General features: G+C 38.0%; 1 protein-coding gene across 3 annotated transcripts in view; it reads left to right on the forward strand.

The window, feature by feature from the left end:
- Window positions 1-10,269: 10,269 nt before the first annotated feature.
- LOC137296927 (T-box transcription factor TBX2-like) overlaps window positions 10,270-18,998 on the forward strand; it is a 41,460-nt gene continuing 32,731 nt past the window's right edge. For 2 of the 3 annotated variants that reach the window (XM_067828847.1, XM_067828841.1), the window contains exon 1: window positions 10,478-11,261. In XM_067828847.1, coding sequence (XP_067684948.1) covers window positions 10,933-11,261 — 329 coding nt within the window. In that variant the 5' untranslated portion in view covers window positions 10,478-10,932. Of the gene's footprint in view, window positions 11,262-18,998 lie in introns of all 3 variants that reach the window. The other variant, XM_067828830.1, reaches the window with a different exon arrangement.

An 18,998-nucleotide genomic window follows, 5' to 3' on the forward strand; every position in this document is an offset into this window, starting at 1 on the left:
GTCATACACAATGTTTAAAGACGCTTGGACAGGTGCTTATACAGTAATGCACTATGTTTGAAGGTGTTCCACTAGTTATATATCTTGTCATATACAATGTTTGAAAATGTTTGGCTAGCTATGTATCCAGTCACACACAACGTTTGAAGGCGTTGTCCAGCTGGACGTCCAGTGAGACGTAGCGTCTTTGAGTCAAAGGATTTACCAGTACAATCGCTGATCGCCATTGTGAGTTAAGCAGCGAGATGGTTTCAAAGAAAACACCCTGCTGAAATATCGTCTGTGCTTGGTGAGACAAACCTTATCCCTGACCTTCATATATGTGACATAAAAGCTTTAGTATGTGTTTTCGTATCATTTTTCGTGATTTGCGTCATTTAAAAGATTACTTTCATATCAGAATTCCCTGTCTTTGTCGCACATAAACAGCTTAGGTGACAAAACCCACACAAGACAGTGGATCAAATGTTCAAAAATGTTATCCGAACGAAAATCAAAACGCTCTAGCTGTTTACAACCTGGCGTCGCTAAAGTTATCCCCCCTTATCGCGTTTGAAATCACGAAGATGGAAGTCTCGCGTTGATTTACGTCTTGATTTAAAGAGCTCTGTTCCACCTCCTATCGATGACTTGACTCTACAGTAGAGGGTCGTAACCTTTGAAACTAACAACCAATCAGATAATTACTGCGATCCCTAGAGGGCGCCCCTTCAGGCCCAACTGCGCACGTCCGGACTAATTACGGAAGTCCGTTGGCGATACAACACACGATTCTTTTTGTTGGTCATCATTAGGGATAATGTCTGACTAACGTAAATCATCAGACATACTCTGTGTTATTTATCACAGGCGGCTTCATGAAGTAATCATATTGGGTGTTACAAAAAGTATCCCTGCCTGTCGATAAAAACGGAACAAAGGATGCGAATAGTTGTAATGTTAAATGCTGATAGACTGATGCCGCGCGGACGTATAATTATGTATCTATTAGATTAGATTATCATCGATCTATTAAATTATATGGATGATGAGCAGCGTGCGGTGATTAAAAAAATGAAGCGGAAAATTATCTTCGTTCGTCATCAACAACAACTGACACTGCAACAGCGGAGACCATATACAGCGACATGCTACCAGCCACAGCCTCGATAAATGGGATGTGCGTAGTTGGATTACAAAAGCTGCCCGTAAAAATGGTCGCTTCTTTTCTTGTATTTCGTCTCTTATGGTTTCACGTTCGTTAATATCGTTGATGTTATGACGAATTGGGTGTAGTCATGTATGATGAATTTCATCTCGAAATATAGATTAATTGTCGCAGTTTGTATTATCCGACCACGCTGTATGCTACTTAGCATGCTGTATGCGATCTTTTTAATCAGAAACTTTATATTTTCCCAGATTTTACGCGACAAATAACTTTGTATCATAGCTGTCTATGTGAAACAAGCAACTTTCTGTTATAGCCAACTGAACGTTACAATCGAGTTTCTGCTGTAGCCAAAGACACGTTACTGCCAGTTTCATGTTGTATCCGACTATATGTAACGAGCAACTTTATGTCTCAACTAGCTGTTTGTATCAAGCAGCATAAAGTTTTTGTAAACGTACTGCTTTTCGCTTGGTGCAAAGTTGTAGACTGCATCATTCGCGCAATCAGTAATTGTCGGAACAGACACCTCTATGTTATGTAAAACTAAGTAACTATAATTTATTCGACTACACGTTACGAACAGCCTAATGTTATATCCAACTATACGTGACAAAAACTTTATGTTATAACTGAAAAACGTCTTTTTATGGCATTACTGACTCTAAGTTACAAGCAGTTTCATGCTGTATCAGACTATATGTTACAAGCAACTTTACGCCATATCAGACTATATGTTACAAGCAACTTTACGTTATATAAGACTACATGTTACAAGCATCTTTACGCTACATCAGACTCTACGTTACAAGCAGTTTCATGCTGTATCAGACTATATGTTACAAGCAACTTTACGCTATATCAGACTATATGTTACAAGCAACTTTATGCTGCATCAGAATACATGTCACAAGCAACTTTACGCTATATCAGACTACATGTCACAAGCAACTTTATGCTGTATCAGAATACATGTCACAAGCAACTTTACGCTATATCAGACTACATGTTACAAGCACCTTTACGTTATATCAGACTACATGTTACAAGCACCTTTACGCTATATTACATGCTACAAGCAACTTTACGCTACATCAGACTATATGTTACAAGCACCTTTACGCTATATCAGACTATATGTTACAAGCAACTTTACGCTATATCAGACTATATCTTACAAGCACCTTTACGCTATATCAGACTACATGTTACAAGCACCTTTACGCTATATCAGACTATATGTTACAACCAAATTTACGCTATATCAGACTATATTTTACAAGCACCTTTACGCTATATCAGACTACTTGTCACAAGCAACATCAGTCTGTTTGTTACAAGCAGCTATGTGCTACATCAGACAACTCGTTTCAATCAACTTTAAGCTATATCAGACTATATTCGAGCAACTCTATGCTATACAAGCACTATGTTACAAGCAACTTTACACTATGCTAAACACTGCGTTATAAGTACCTTTAGCTAAAAGCATTAGGTCTTGTTAAAAATGAAAGCAAAATGTCACTTTAAAAAATGTAAAACAACGAAATCAGATCCAACACGATAATTAAGAATCTATTTAATTGACGTCAGCCTTGGTTATGATCTATTACTGTCGTGAATATTGGTTTATTAATCACAATGCAATCCTCCTACACTACATTTGTGAAAATGACAATATCTAGCTCATTCTAGTCACCCCGAACCAAGTATTAGTACAATATATTAAGCAGAACACGACCAGTCGGTATGCAGAACATGTGATCTGTGTCATAATTACCATAAAGGTGTGGGATGAATTTATTTATCTGGGACAGCTTTTCACATTCATAAAACACTGATAAATCAGTGCACATAGCCAGCTAGATGCACTAACGCGTGACCTCCAACACTGAAACTGTTTTCTTGACATGTTTACGTACCAATTTTTCATCGGCAACAAGAGAGAGAGAGAGAGAGAGAGAGAGAGAGAGAGAGAGAAAGAGAGAGAGGGAGAGAGAGAGCGAGAGAGAGAGAGAAAGAGAGAGAGAGAGAGAAAGAGAGATATCACCAATAATTACGAATAAAGGAATACACGCACGTCCTTACTCCTTTGATGCTGGGGACTAGCTACATTGGTTTAAGTGAGTTAAATGCACCGCATATCGACTGTATGCCGTAAACCTACAAATTAATTTAATTAGAACAACAGCAATTAGAATTAGAAGCGACAAGAATTGTAACAGTTTTACCTAAATATACTCATCATAAACGTCTGTATTATAAAAATGGTTAGGAATCCTTAGCAGAGACGTTGGATACTCTTCGATAAAGCGCGATGGTGACGTTGAGCGCGATGGTGACGTTGAGCGCGATGGTGACGTTGAGCGCGATGGTGACGTTGAGCGCGATGGTGACAACGTAGCACGACACCGACGTCGGGTTTCCTGGTTCTCAGACCAATCTCTTTTAACCTGTTACGAATAGTTTGACCGGATATCCTCTGAAGTCCAGGCACTCTGGTTACAGTGTTTTCACCCGTTTCAGTACGATCACGCAAATGTAGTACCCGGGCGTACCGATCTTGAGCTGCAGTGGTTTGCCTGTACTGGGGCGGTCATGTGTTATTCCTGTTTGGTTGCATCGAGCTGCAAGCCATGATATCTTGCTCAGATAACAGACGCCTGGCAACAGAAGATTGGTAATCTCCAGCATGCATTCTTTCAATGGCGAAGTTCCTTGTAGCAGAATCGAGACGTGACGTAGTGATTTGACCTTGAAACTCCTTCAAAATGAATGCCACTTTCTGAAAGTAATCTGGATTTTTATTGCTGGACAGTGGAAGGTGGAACTGGAAGGTAATATCTGTTGCGTTATGGCGATGCCTTTCTAATCCTTGTAAGAAATCTCATCAAAATCAACATTTTCAGATAAAATCGATGTTTTACTTGTGCAAATGTGTAAGCTCATGTTATCAAGACATTTGTTATCTATTTGGGCGATTGTTTGAAGACGATAGATAATAAAAATGAATAGATTTTTAAAAATACAAACAACCTATGCGTTTCTTTGTCGGGATAGTATGTTTAAAATTGTTCAAACATATACTTGTCAGTCAAAAGATTTTCTTGTTCCACTCTTTCCCATCTTCCTGTTGTTGTCCCCCAGCGCTGGGGGGAAAACTGGTTTCAACAGTTGTGCTGCGCTGCGTCCATAACGCATGCGCAGTGAATAGGTTCGCGGACCTTGAAACAGTATGCATGCCCAGCGTCTGAGGTCGTGAGCAGTAGTCTAGTCTTGGTTGTGTACACAAACAAGTACATAATCTACTCGTTACGTAAAACAACTTGTTGATTGTGGTAAGCAGTCTCTGTCACAGAGAAAGCTCAGTGTCTGGTTTATTCACACCTATAAGCCTGTCTGCTAAAGACAACATGCAATACACAGCTTCAATCATTGACCACGTGCAATTTGGACTTAACACCTATCAGACTATACGACATAAAGAAAATATGATGATTTATGGCTCGTGCACCCGAGTCCCGTGTCTCCCACATTATGTAATTAGGCACGTGTGATATCCATGACATTTTTTTATATCTGTGGGTTGCAAACAAACTACATTCATTTTTTTCGGATGACTGGATCTGACGGAAACTGGTGCAAACTCTTGTCAGATTCAAGTCCTGTTTTGTACTTGGACGAATGACATATTCCAGCCACGCAGTAGTTTACCATCTCTACTGACATGATTTTTTACTGGATCGAGCGCAAATTCAGAGAACATGTATTTTCCAAACCCAACACCTCTATATACATTCTTCATGGATAACGACTTCTTTTCGTGTATATGATTTTGCTTGACAACAGTATATGAATCCATATTGAAACGACGCATCAAGACTGGCTATACTTCTAAAATGCCCATCAAACAGATCATCTTTCTGTACACACAATGAACCCTCAGCATGTCAGCAAATGGAACAGCCAATCGGAAGCCGTCGTTACACTTGAGTGCATATCTACCCGCTATGACTGGGTTCGGTCTCCCGAGGGCTTCGCTTCGGGGGAAGTAAGCCCAAGTACAAAATATTGCACTTTTGAATCGCGATTGTACGCTTATAATTGTGTTTATTTGTTTGTTTAAAAGCAGCAATGTATATTATATGTCATGAATAAGTGATAAATGTGTTTTAATTATGTTTGATTTTTTGGTTGCATGTGACCTTTAAGTTGTATAACCTGTACCCAATCCTTTTCTCATGAGAGAGAGAGAGAGAGAGAGAGAGAGACAGAGAGAGAGAGACACACACACACACACAGAGAGAGAGAGAGAGAGAGAGAGACAGAGAGACTTTATTCAGTGTCGGAGGCCATGTGGCCTAGAGTACAAATGCAAGCCATAAGCAAGATATTTTTTATTTATCGATCTTCCCATCGACACATCTATTTACATCTATCTATATCTACAAACATTGATATATATCCCTCTGTCACTCTTATATATATCTTCACTCTTTCGTTGCTGTTAGCAATATATCAGCAATATCACAAAGGGGCACACCAGAAATGGACTTCACGCGTAGTACCCATGTGTAAAATCGAACTCAGATCTGCGACGTGACGAGCGAACGCCTTAACCACTAGACTACCCCACCACACCCGATGATCTTGTAAACTGCAATTAGATGAAAACGATCTGCATAAGGTTACGTATACTTGCCGATACATACTGATATTGATCCCAGATAAGTGAACGTATTTTTACTTGCGACGAACATGTACTTTCATTTTGAATGTATAATTTGGAGTCAGACAATGAAACACTGACATATGGCAGATGTCAAAATGTTTTCCATGAATACAATTATCTTCTTCTGCTGCCTTGCTTAAATATTCACAAGTGGCAACCTACGAGCGTGTACTGTGATGGCATTTTTACATTATATTTTAATTGATATTTCCTCGATTTTAACACCATGTACCCACCACCAAGCTGATCAACAAAACTCGCATTGCGTAAACGAACAGTTGAAATGAGATTTACACTAAAAATTGGATTCGATGAAAATACAAACATTATCAGAAAGTTACTTGTCTAAGAACAGTCGCTAAATCATTGCTTAAGTTTCAACACGTATCTGTGATACTCGCTTCAAGCACCACTATTACATCCATGAAGACACGGGTTAGAACTGATCTCCAGCAGCCCACTTTGGCTTGAGTGGCACCCATGGGTCATGCCCGATGGTGTGGTTGACACATGTCATTGTATCCCAATTGCTTAGATCGATGTTCATGCCGAGTCCGGCTTTAAAAAACAAACAAACAAACAAACAAACAAACACCATTGGGTTTTTAAGTCACCATCAACCATGGATGTACAGGTTCTTTTGTCCGGTAGTGTAGTTGAGTCACAAGATGTTATCGGAGAATTATTAAAAAACAAAAGCACGCTCGATATGCACACTGTAAGTGTTGAACAGTGCACAGCACTCTGTTCAGAAATAGATTTAATGTGCATCGCCGTAGTTCTACATGTTAAATTCGTTGCTGTAGTGCTATTTGTGTTTACAACGTGAATGCGAACATTGCCTATTCCCCAATACCCCATCCGACAGGAAATGACGACAAAGTCATTCAGATGTTCTAAAAACCTGAGAATCCAATATCACATCCATATAGTTCCCCTGGATTTTTCAGCAGCATGCGATATAGCAGAGAAAGACAGTCGGAAGTTGTTGCTGTCAGCATTGATATTAAACCAAGTCTTTCAAATTACTGAGGGCTAAAAAATCTAATTTTAATTTGTAATGATTTCAACGAAGTATGATGTCATAATGAGGAGAAAAGAAACATACGAGCTCAGCTACATTTTGCATGTGGGGTTTGGGAGAAGACATGTACGCTGACAAATATGTCTTTTGAAAGAACCTCATACAGGACTAAACTTATTATTTACATAAAATGGACTATGTGCATTAGAACTAAACTAATTCTAGTCTGAAGAGGAATTTATTCATATTTATTTAGAAAATAGAAGGACCCATGTGCATCGTGAAAGTGGTGACGTCAAATTTACACTTTATAAGTCATCGGAACTGATGCGGCCACCTTGAAAAGCAGAATGGAACCTCTTGAACCGAGTTAGATGTCATCATGTGTGATAAGTAGCAAGCTCATTGGCTCGGGGAGAAGATGTTTAGGGAGGACAATCGTAGTGGATACAACATTACTTAAATGAAACTCAGGCGAATTACAACTATTTAAATGGTATTTAGTATCTTTGATCTCAGTGAAATGACACAAACACATGTCAATAGAATGCTACGCTCATATGCCTATACAGTCATACAAACATGTGACAATGCAATGTTACACATATATGGCAATACAATAATACATTCATATGCTGATACAATAATGCTAACACAATAACACGCGCACATATTCCAGTGCAGTAATACACATATATGACAATACAATAATAACACACACATAATTATATGCCAACACAATAATATATACATATGCCAATATAATAATAACACATGCCAATACAATAGTTAATTTACGTGTCAGTACACTAATATACACATATGGCAATATAATGTTGTACACCTATACACCAATACAATGTAACACACATATAACAAGACAATGTTGCACACATATGCAAACACAAAATACAGACACATGCCTATGCAATTTTACACTTGTATACCAATACATTGTTACACACATTTGCCAATACAATAACACACATGGCGATATAACATGTAGGTAGATACCATAGCGCACAGTAACAGCAAGAAGTGTCAGTTACGCACGTTTTCCTTAGTCTAACTCCAGTATAACATTGTCATGTGAGGTCGAGAGGTCGCCAAGAGTCGTGAACTGACTAGAAATGGAGATCGCTGCAGTTCTGCACGAGACTTTGAGAACGAAACCTGACTGATAGAAATAAGCACTCCAGATATATAAGCGTGGATGAGTTGACTTTATCTGTTCGCAGTGTTCACTCTCAGGACTTGTGAACACCGGTGATGGCTCAGACATTCGGAACATCGAACACCTTGGACACATGGAACTGTTCATATCAACGTCCATTTGACACCTGAACAACAACACCTGGTGGGCGTATTTTTTCTTTAATCCAATTCAAAATGGCTGAAAGCAAAAACTCCTAAAACTCTTGAAATACATTTTCCGTTTTGCAAATATTACAGTAAGATAGATAAAATTATTTTAGCCTATAAAGAAAGGTTTACACCCCTCCTTTCTCAATGCGTGTGTTTGTAGGAGTGTTTGTATCCTTGTATTGTATTTCTTTTAGCAAACGAAAACAATTTAAAGGAACATGCAAGTTGTATGGATAGCCATTGCAATACAGAAGATGACTATCGCTTGCTGATAACTGTGTCAGCAACCACACCGAAAGGTCGCGCCCATTGCAGTGACGAAGCTGATCATCCATAGACCGTGGGTTTTGCTTAACCTATACAACTTCTCAAAATACCTCTAGAATAAGGAACATAATGTAGTAACTAACCAGTATTATATAACCATTTAAGAGATTTGTAACATAGTGACACCATTAGTTAGTTATATATTTAATCATATTTGAATCAGGTTCTCACTGGTGTACTGCATGGCGCCAGTATAGATCCATGCTTGTTCTGGAATGCAAACGTTAACCGTTATACGTGACGGGTGATTCTATACATTACTCGTATTGCACCTTAATGACATCAGAGTGGACTGACGCTATATACACTTTGGAAATTTCAATACTGGCTCTGTATGTGTATCTGGCAGGAATTTTAAATTTTCACAGAACGCAGTGGACATTGAATTACCCGTTTCTTTTGAAGTATTTATTTATTAACTACAGAATCAGTGTCAATAACAATGCAACGCGAATAAATGGTACCCTGCTTTTTGATAATTAATAACGTATATGATTGTGTATACACAGTTAATGTTATCAACCAATATAAATATATCCATACCCACAGGTGATTCTAGAAACTCTAATGGCCGAACCTTAATAAAAACAAATCGTTTGTAGCTTTGAGACAAATAAAAAAAAAATAACAATCAATGTCTTGTAATTCATTTTTGTCGGCTACGTTTTTTCCCGACAAGCATGTATTCAAAACCTGTTTCTTTTATAAATAACTGTGACATTTCAGATACATCCACAATGCGATTGATGCCACTCGCTGAAGTGTTTTTCTGTTGAGGAACTATTTGAAAAATGTTAGCGATGGTAGTCACAATGATGTTGCACTTTCTTTTAACAAACCTCATGAGCCTGTCTAAACAAGCCCGCAGAATAGGAGTTGAGTTGTAGATACTTGTGTCATACTTGTAAAGCCTCTTAGGTTGCACTTATGTTTTCAGTGATGATGAGTATTCTGATTATCTCAGATTCTTTAATTATTTTGAATATTTTGTGTTTTTAATGCGTAATTGATTCTACATAACAGTGACAATTCGGATGCGTTTACTAGGTGTGAATGACACGCAACGGAAAACCACATACCTGGGTCATTTGCCTTGTATTCACATGCTTCCCGCAAGAAATAACTTTTAAATCAAAATGAGTTCTTAAAACCAAGCAAAATGAACTAAGTCATTAATCCTGATTCATCTTGTCCTGAGAATAAGTTCGGGGGATTTCCAAAGAATAAAATGATCGCCATTTGTATAATTGTGATGAGAATTAAAGACACAAACGACATCAATAGTACTGGTACAATTTTATAATTAACTATTCATCCAAGCTTCTAGCCAGATGGCTAGAAGAAGGAGAGTGCAGTGAATCAGCGACCGTTGCGTGTATGCGATGTTATTTATTATTGATTTAATATCACTTAAGTCTAGGGTAAGAAATCTCCGAGAGCGAACTTTCTCACCTTGGAGTAAAAAAGCTAAAATCGCCATTCCTGGGCAAAACGAGATGATTAATTTATCAAGCCATGGATCCAGAATGACGAACTGTTCTCAAGTCATTGTCGCAGCCCCCGTTAAAAGGTAGCACACAACACGCGCTTTGTAATCGAATATTGGATACGGTGGGGCTGTCACGTGACTATTCACAATAGGTTTGACCCGATGAAGCTCCACGGATCCTTATAGATGAGGAGCCTGTGCTTGATAATGCCGCTAAATTTGATGGGCGGGGTGAAGCGAGCTGTTTGTATACTGAATTGAGTGCGTGTCCCGAAACAGTCTTTTAACCATCGCTCGTCCATGTTGATTCTTAATTCCTTCAATAGATGCCGAGCGCGGAGTACTTGAAACTAATTTCTCGAGTTTATCTTCGGCGGTTGTTATTGATGCAGTCATTCGGAGGGGGAGGGGCTGCGGACTGGCTTGACATGGGGAAAACACTCATGCCTTGAGGCGCATTATGCGAGGAGTACTGATACACAGCTGAAGGGCTCTTATCGCACCAGGTTGTTAAACACGCCCAGCTCTTCTCAACGTATTTCAGTCGGCTGTGCGGTTCCGCCAATCACGAGCTTATGCGATAACAGAGTGCGGCGTGAAGAAGCGACATCAGTAAGACCTCATCAACGACGCCGAGGCTACGGCATTCCTTACCGCCGTTACACTCTACAACGTCAGAAGTTGACGACATATGAAGCGCACAAACTAATATTCGCGAGATAGGACTGAAAACGACCCTCGGATTTGGGGTATCTCGTAACACAAGTGTCTCGATGTTGACGCATGTAAAGACAGTGCTGCCTTTTAGTGCGGTTTAATTCGGTGGTTAAAGACAGCTTTCAAATATGGCATTCAATCCGTTTTTCCTACATCGTTCCATGGATTATTCCGTGGGGTCCCTCCTCGGACAGCACCCCCTGCTGCCGGGACTCTCCCCCCTTCACCACCCAGGAATATCAGCATCCATGGTGCCCAAACTACAGCAATCAATGGGTAGGTCCCCATTCATCCCTGGTGACTTTCTCCCCCACCCCCAACCGTTCCGTCCCCTCAGGAGTTTAGAACCCCCGGAACCCGAGGTTCAAGACGATCCTAAAGTTGAACTGGAGGGAAAGGAATTATGGGAAACTTTTCACAAGCTGGGAACGGAGATGGTGATTACCAAATCTGGACGGTGAGTTGAGAACTAAATTTATTTCAGAGTTACCCTGAATGTCTGTTTAGTCGTTGCAACAAAACACCTGTCATAGCATATATTATATAAGACGAATTTTAGGTATTTTATATAATTACCAGTTTCGCCCAAAACAAGATAATGAACAAATTATTTGACATAATAAGTCAAACGAGAATTTGTACATGCTGGCAATACTTATAGTCGTTTGTTTTTACAGAACCATTGCGTGGATATTCCATGACATTTCCGTGCTGAATATGGTAACATGTATAAATATGACTACACAGTTTTATCACACGGAAATGCATAGGATATACAGTGTCATAATCTACAATTTTACGTATGACAGATTATTTATTTAAACTTCTGTCAACGATAACTCGAGTTATGACAAAAACTGTACGAACAACACATACTTCTTGAAACGTAATGACCATAGATGAATAATTGTTGAAACGTAAGGCCGTTGATAAAATTCCCTGATCTGAAAATTAGCACCGAGAAATTATAGGCGACTGTGGATAAAATTATTATTAATTTATCATAACGGCGTGATTTTGGTTACGGAGAAATCAACACGACATGGGCTTCAAGGTTTGCGACAGAAATGTGATTTAATGTCTTCCGTAATGGTGATATGCGACTTTATCGGCCCATGGATTTGAATTCATGAGCCAAAAAACAGATATTAGGGCCATACTTTTGTAATATTAATATTCTTATGGTAGTCCGTGCAGCGTTCTCCACAGCTGTGTACAATATCTGTACTACCATACGTGACATTCATGTAAATAGGTGGCACGTGCTGGTTGTGTCCATTGAAAAGCGGAGTACACGAGCGGAATACTGGATTATAATAACCTCATTTCATATTTTAACTTTGAAAGGTGTCGATTGTATGTGGAACGAATTTCCTAAATATCTGTCACAATGGACTAAACCTAACCGAATATTTATCTCGGCTAACACAACCCTTTGCGCCTGAAATCATATTTCACGACTTTTGAACGTATTTTGATTTTATAATACGACTGTTCTTCGTGGAAAATTATTCATTGACGACAGGACTTCGGTAGAACGTCTTATATCTGCTCAGAAATACGCTTTACTTTCGTTAAGACATGGTAAAATCCGGTTGAGATTTTGGTTTTGATTGACAGGGTAAATATCAAATTCTTGTGTCACTGCTATTATTTACTATTTAACAGAATGATTCAAGATAGTCACTTAATATATTAACTGACAATTAACCTTTCACATTAGCCTTGCCGTAATGGTGAATTATCAATTTCAATATTCAAGCATGGAAAAAACACATCCAATAAATAATTCGCTATCTGTAATGTATTGCGCCAATTTACGATGCATTTCACATCCATAAAATAAAACTCTGCATTATGTTATATCTAAATTCAGGTTATGGTGTTTCTGTTATAAAGCTGTGGATGATACTGATGTGTACCACAGGGCTCAGGCTCGTCGTTGAGATATCAACTGAGCCCATAAACACGAGGTGGTCTGTTGGTGATATCGATATCATCTTTCATGAAATTTACATGTGCATTGTTGAAATAGACACTTGTCAATGTATGACATACGATCCGATAAAACGTAGTTTAATGTTCTACCCTTTGCTATGAGGACAGTCACTGAAACATAGGGAGAACCCACCCTCGTTCTGTATCATCACATGCCTTGTTCACCTTTAGTGTGCTATGATAATGATAATTGAATAATTGTTTATATACATGTTGTGAAATTATTCTGATGATATGAAAATGGTTACTTCATTATATTTAAAAATAACAACATATTAACTCATATATTCATGGTGTCGATTGCTTTTATAATCTTGAACATTTCTAAATTAATTCATGTCATCAAATATGATTTGGTAACATTTGTACAAATATTTACCTGTGATCAAGGTATGAAAACTTTGACATATTCTTATTCCTAATTGTAATCTTTTCTTTCAATAAGCACTCCAGAACTGGGACTCAATGAAAATAAATAAACAAAAGTGATGTATTAAAAATTGTATACAACAAATCAGTATCTCAAGAGAAACATACAATGCATTTTTGGAGAACAACAGTGACAACAGCCCTTCGTATACGAGGACTCGAACGGCAAACATAAGACCTATGGATAAAAAACAACGAACACACAAAACACATATATTTTAACTCGTATAGTGTTTCCAGGTGTAGTCAAAGGACATCAGATTGACGTTAAGTCGACTCTTATGGGTCCCTAACACAAATCGCGTGGACCCTTTCCCAGCCGTGAGATCGCATCTTTTGTCAATGTATTTATCCGCGCGGTATAGTCGGCATTCAGAAATTGACAACCGTCAATGACATTGAGTCTGTCAAGGATGACAGCATGATAGGGGGTCGCATTAACCGGGTAAAGTTTCTCAAGCTTTCAAATATGTATGTCAAAGTTGAATGGTCAACAAGAAGAATATAATGTGGTATTTAGGTCCGTGCTTTCATGCCGTACACTATAATCGGTGATAAAACAAACACGTGTATATTTCACAAGAAACGACGTGTATTTCCCATACACCCGCGACGATAACGCACGGAAGGAGATTCACTGAGCGATATTACAAACAGTTTAAGATCCTCTTTTGTGCTTGCAATATTTCAGCTGACACAACGACAGTTAAACCATTTTGCCTTCGAAACAGATCACAGTTGTCGGTGTTTTCATATGCATCCATGTATTTGTCAAGATGTGTTTTATAAACATAGTATAAAAAAATGAATACTAGAAAGGTTATAGATTCTCAAGAATTTGTATTTATCCGCGCTTGACCAAATCTCTAGGTAGTGAATTTGAGGAATAGTTTTCTATCTGTAATATTCAGGTCAGAAAATGTAAGTGTCTGGTAAAAATAAATCACAGCTATTGTTTCCCATTCACTGAAATGTTAAAAACTAAACTCAAAGATTTCACCAAACATGCATGATAAAGGGCGCAATTGCTCAAGATGGGTAGAAGAAAAAACACTTATTTATTTTTAAAACACCCAAGGACGCAGTCATAAAAACAACAGGAGTTGGATTGCATTTCACTAAACCAAGAAACAACACAACCAGAACTTCATAGAGGGTTACTACTGTAGTAATCAGAACACAACACAAACTGGCTGAAACGTGATGTGTTTACGTGTTCATAGCGCATTGGTGTCAGTTACACTCAGTAGGTTGTCGATTTCACTTGTTGTCTATTTCATTTGTTTCTTTTTGCACAGAGCACTCAACAATCTAAAGTAACATGGTGTTTTGAAGTCACCTTTTTCTTCCAATTACGAGAATCATTTTAAAAGCTAAAATTATGTTTCCAAAACTCTTCGCAATTCTAAGGAAAATCACGCAGAAATTTATAACCTTGGTCAATTTATAGACAAGTTATGGAGTCTATTTTGATGGGAAAATTCGACAAGAACTAATCTCTTTTGAAGATGCATCCTTATAAATTTTCAGTATCAAATTCTTTCTACATTAATATTGAATTATTGAGGCAAATGGTTAATGCACTCTGAAAAAATGGCGATAAGAAAGGATTTAAAAGACTAATGAATACTATTTGGAACGTGACTTATATTTCATGATAATCGTCACTAGTGATGTGTACTGAAAATTAGGAGTTAATATCCTAACTGACAGGTGAATTGTAAACAATGGTGCGTATGATGCGGTGAAATACTATATACTACTTTCAGATCCAAACTAATGACGTTACCACATTATGAAACGCTCTTCAGGGCTTACAAAGTGAGTTTACTGTAGAACATGGTCTTATGGTGCGAAAGTCATTTGCATTCAACAGAAATTATAGTATTTATCAAAATATGAAAAAAACCCCAATAATTTAGGTGAGTGTTTAGAATAAACTCAATTAGATACATTCCATTCCCCAGTAATGTTTAAAATATACACTATCTGTTTGATGTTTTTTTTTATCAGAGGAGTAAAAAAAATACTGCTATTAATTAGCAGACTGTGCCAGTTTCACACGATGTCTTATAAATTATGCAAACTGTTTTAGTGAATAAAGTGCCACGAGTCCAATGAATATGCCGATTAATGGGACACCTGTTTACTGGTTGATTGGGGAGTCTTCACAGTTGCGGCTTTCTACAAAACTAAATTTTCACAGCATGTAATTTTCAAACGATGTCAAAATTCAACCTTACTGCTTATTGAAAGGTATTTTCGTTATGAGTTTAGGCACTTCTAAAGGAAATACATTTGACTATTGACAGAAATTTCAGCAGTTTGTCATTGTTTCAAACACCTTTCTCATGCAGATTTACTTGAAGACTAACCTTTCAAAAGACAAACATTTATTCATTTATGAATCATGACGACGTTGTAAGCTTTGATATAGTGAAAACACCATGATCTAAATATAACAGAGCAAATAGGTTTTTCGAAATGGGAAAATGCCCAACATCAGTTTCGATGATAAAAGAAGAAATGTTGAAAGGCACGCGTTTCAAAGAACGAAATACACTCATGACATCTGCGGTTGTTAGAGTTGTTTCTCCCCCCACCCCACCCCCACCTCAAAAAAGACATGAGTGCCTTGATACCCTTTGTTTAATTATCTCGTCAAGAAACCAGGGTTATAAAACACAACACAAGGGTCTGTCGGTAAAGTATTATTCAGTGGAGTATTTATTCACAGTTTATTTTATTAGTGATGCAAACTATGCGACTATTTGTCAAATCGGGTGTATTTTAACAGTTTCGGACAAAACGCCCAACGGCTATGGCAAACCTTATTTAATGGTCATGGACGAGATGGTCGAATGGTCGAGATTTCAAGCTATTAGTTCGTATAAACTGTATCAAAATTATTGTATACGACCCCTTTAGACTGTATTAACTGACACGGATAGTGTTTTAAAAATTTTGTGAAAACGGTGATGAAGTTAATATGTCATGGCATGGCTTCATACTACATTTTCTTCACAATGTCAGTTACCGTAAATACTTAATCAACAGTTTTCTTACTGTACATATTTCTTCACCATTTCTGTTACCGTAAATACCTCTTCAATATTTCTGTTGCCACAAATACTTATTCTTCCTCTGTTACCGTCGATATTGGAGATGATTGCATATGAAACATTCAACCCATTATTTGAACACATAAGTAATTAAACATATATTTATTTAAACGTAAGAAATGTTATGATAACGTTACCCGAAGGGATTTTCTTGCGTTTGATATTTTGGCGAAAAACTTTCTCTTTATGCAGCTCCGCGAAGCAGCTGGATTTAAATGGATCGTACGTTAAAATATGCTTAGATAACATCTTAGGTATGGAAGTTCAGATACCTTTGTCCATAGCCACTAGCCCCGATCGAGTATGATTGATGTCCATCCAAACGTAATCGAGAGTTGATAATGGGGGCTGAATCATAAAGTGGGCTGTTGACGGGGCACGTGCCACTCACTTTGTTAAATCAAAGGTCAGAGGTTGTCAGGCTGCCGTGACACAACGTGCCTTCAAAGGGCAATACAATTGAACGAATTGTTATGGTGTGTTTCAATATAATGGCTGCATGTTTATGTATATGTGTAACCTGATAGAACGCTGAGAATCATAGAAAACTACCAGGACTGTATGGAGATGTTGGGAGTTAATTTGTAGCACAGTAGATTTATGCTTCCAACGCATTGTCATGGTGATTTATTTTGAAAAAAAAGTTTTGGATAACGCTTAAGATGTGTTCATGTTAAGTTCAGTTACAATTACAAATTATAATTTAAAACTGAATATTCTTGGAGGATCACATTGTGTAATTGCATAGCTCACCTGAATAAAAACTAACAGGGGCTCTTGATAATCAAGACTACAAGGAGCATTACATGCCAACATTATACATTTAAAAAAACTTCAATATGTCGTTTGGAGGAGATATGTCGTAGTCACTACATATATAAAAGTCATTTGTAATTAACAGTAATTAAAAGTAAACGTATGAACAAATCCAAGCGAAACAAAGGATACTGACGGCCAGTGCGCGAAATAGTTTCCGAATTTTGCTGGCGAGTCGGTCTAGCTGTGTCTGAAAGCTAATAGCCAACAAAATAGTTCACTAGCCCGAAATCTGAATGTAGACACTGGTTTCATCATTTATATAACCTACTAACATTTTATCCGACCATAATCATGCTTGATCTAAGTGTATTATAACTTATGAGTGGTCTGTTTACAAAACTACATATGAAAATTCATTATCCAGTCAGACTTGCGACTGGGGTTATTTACTGGCCTGACTGAATTTTTACTAGCCACCGACTAGCGGGCCAGTGGCTATCTCGCACACTGCTGATGGTTACATGTAGCAGGCAGCATCTGCAGCCGTGTGATGGGGAACGAAAGTGGTGTTTCAAAGCGGCATTGGAATAAGTATAAGCAGACAATACCCGGCTGTCAGTTCTAGTACAACCATTTAATACAGAGCCAAACAGTGCATCTTTGTGTGTTCAGTCAATGGGAATATTTGCACTCTCGCAAAAGGTTACAACAACTGCCTGAAACGTGCATGAAAGCCGCATCAATATCTGTGTAATGCCACGCTCTGATTAAGTATGATTATAAACTAATATTTGTTCGGCCCTTTATGAAAAAAACCAACAACTCCGTTTGAAACTCGATAGAAAAAGGAAATGAGGGATGTGAAGGGAGGGGTTGATGGGTGGTATGTGGAATATCCAAGTGAGTGAGATCAGTTTTACGCTGCTCTATGCCAGCAATATCAGGCGGGGGGACACCAGAAATGGGAAACATTTTACCTGTGGGGAATTGAACCCGGGTCTCCGATGTGACGAGCGAAAGCTTTATTCACAACGCTACCCCGCTGCGGATAACTCAAACAGGGGAGATAACTATTACGAAATATTACAAAAAGTAAATTACATATTTCATAACAATTACAGGACAACTCACTCTATTTCAATCATTGTCGGAAGTAAATTACAACATTGTATTGTTTATTTTACACACTTGAAGCAAACAGCCAAAATGTTGAAGATGAAACGCGATATTCACATTGGTCAAACGCACACATACACGCAACGCAGTTTGCAAAACTCTCTGCTTATTCCGACTGGAAAAAACGATATTATTGATGGCGGGATTGTCATCGTGTTGTGGCCGACACGTCGTGTGTACTGCGCATGTTTCATCATAGGTTATGAAATACTGTCTTTTAAGAATAACAGGCGATGAAACTATTTTTGTACACATTTTTCCTTGAAATGAATTGATGTTTCCGGGAAGGTTTCATTGTTGTATGGTCGCTTTTAGAACGTGACCTCCTTTATGTTGAAATTACAAGACAGTAATATTTTCAGTCATCAAAATTAAACTACACAAGCCTTGAGCAAGGCGCATTGTGGAGCACCTGGGGGCTTGAGGGTGACGTCATTCTAGGGAGTCGGTGTGTGTTTCTTTTTCAGAGAGTATTGCTAAATTTACTGTCGATAGAATTGAAACAGGCTTTTCTCATTGTTTTAGGCTGTATAAAAATTTAAATGTTTCTCGGGCACATTCTTTTTCAAAAGTGACAAGGGAGGTAGGACTTTTTAAACATTTATTATAGAAAAAATGGTGACGAGGGAGAAACATGTTTTTTTTTCACAGAAATATAGCTTGGAAAGTTAAGCACGTGCTACAATTGTAAATTGTAGATTCAGTCACAC

The sequence above is a fragment of the Haliotis asinina genome, chromosome 1, assembly GCF_037392515.1.
Source record: "Haliotis asinina isolate JCU_RB_2024 chromosome 1, JCU_Hal_asi_v2, whole genome shotgun sequence".
NCBI lineage: Eukaryota > Metazoa > Mollusca > Gastropoda > Lepetellida > Haliotidae > Haliotis > Haliotis asinina.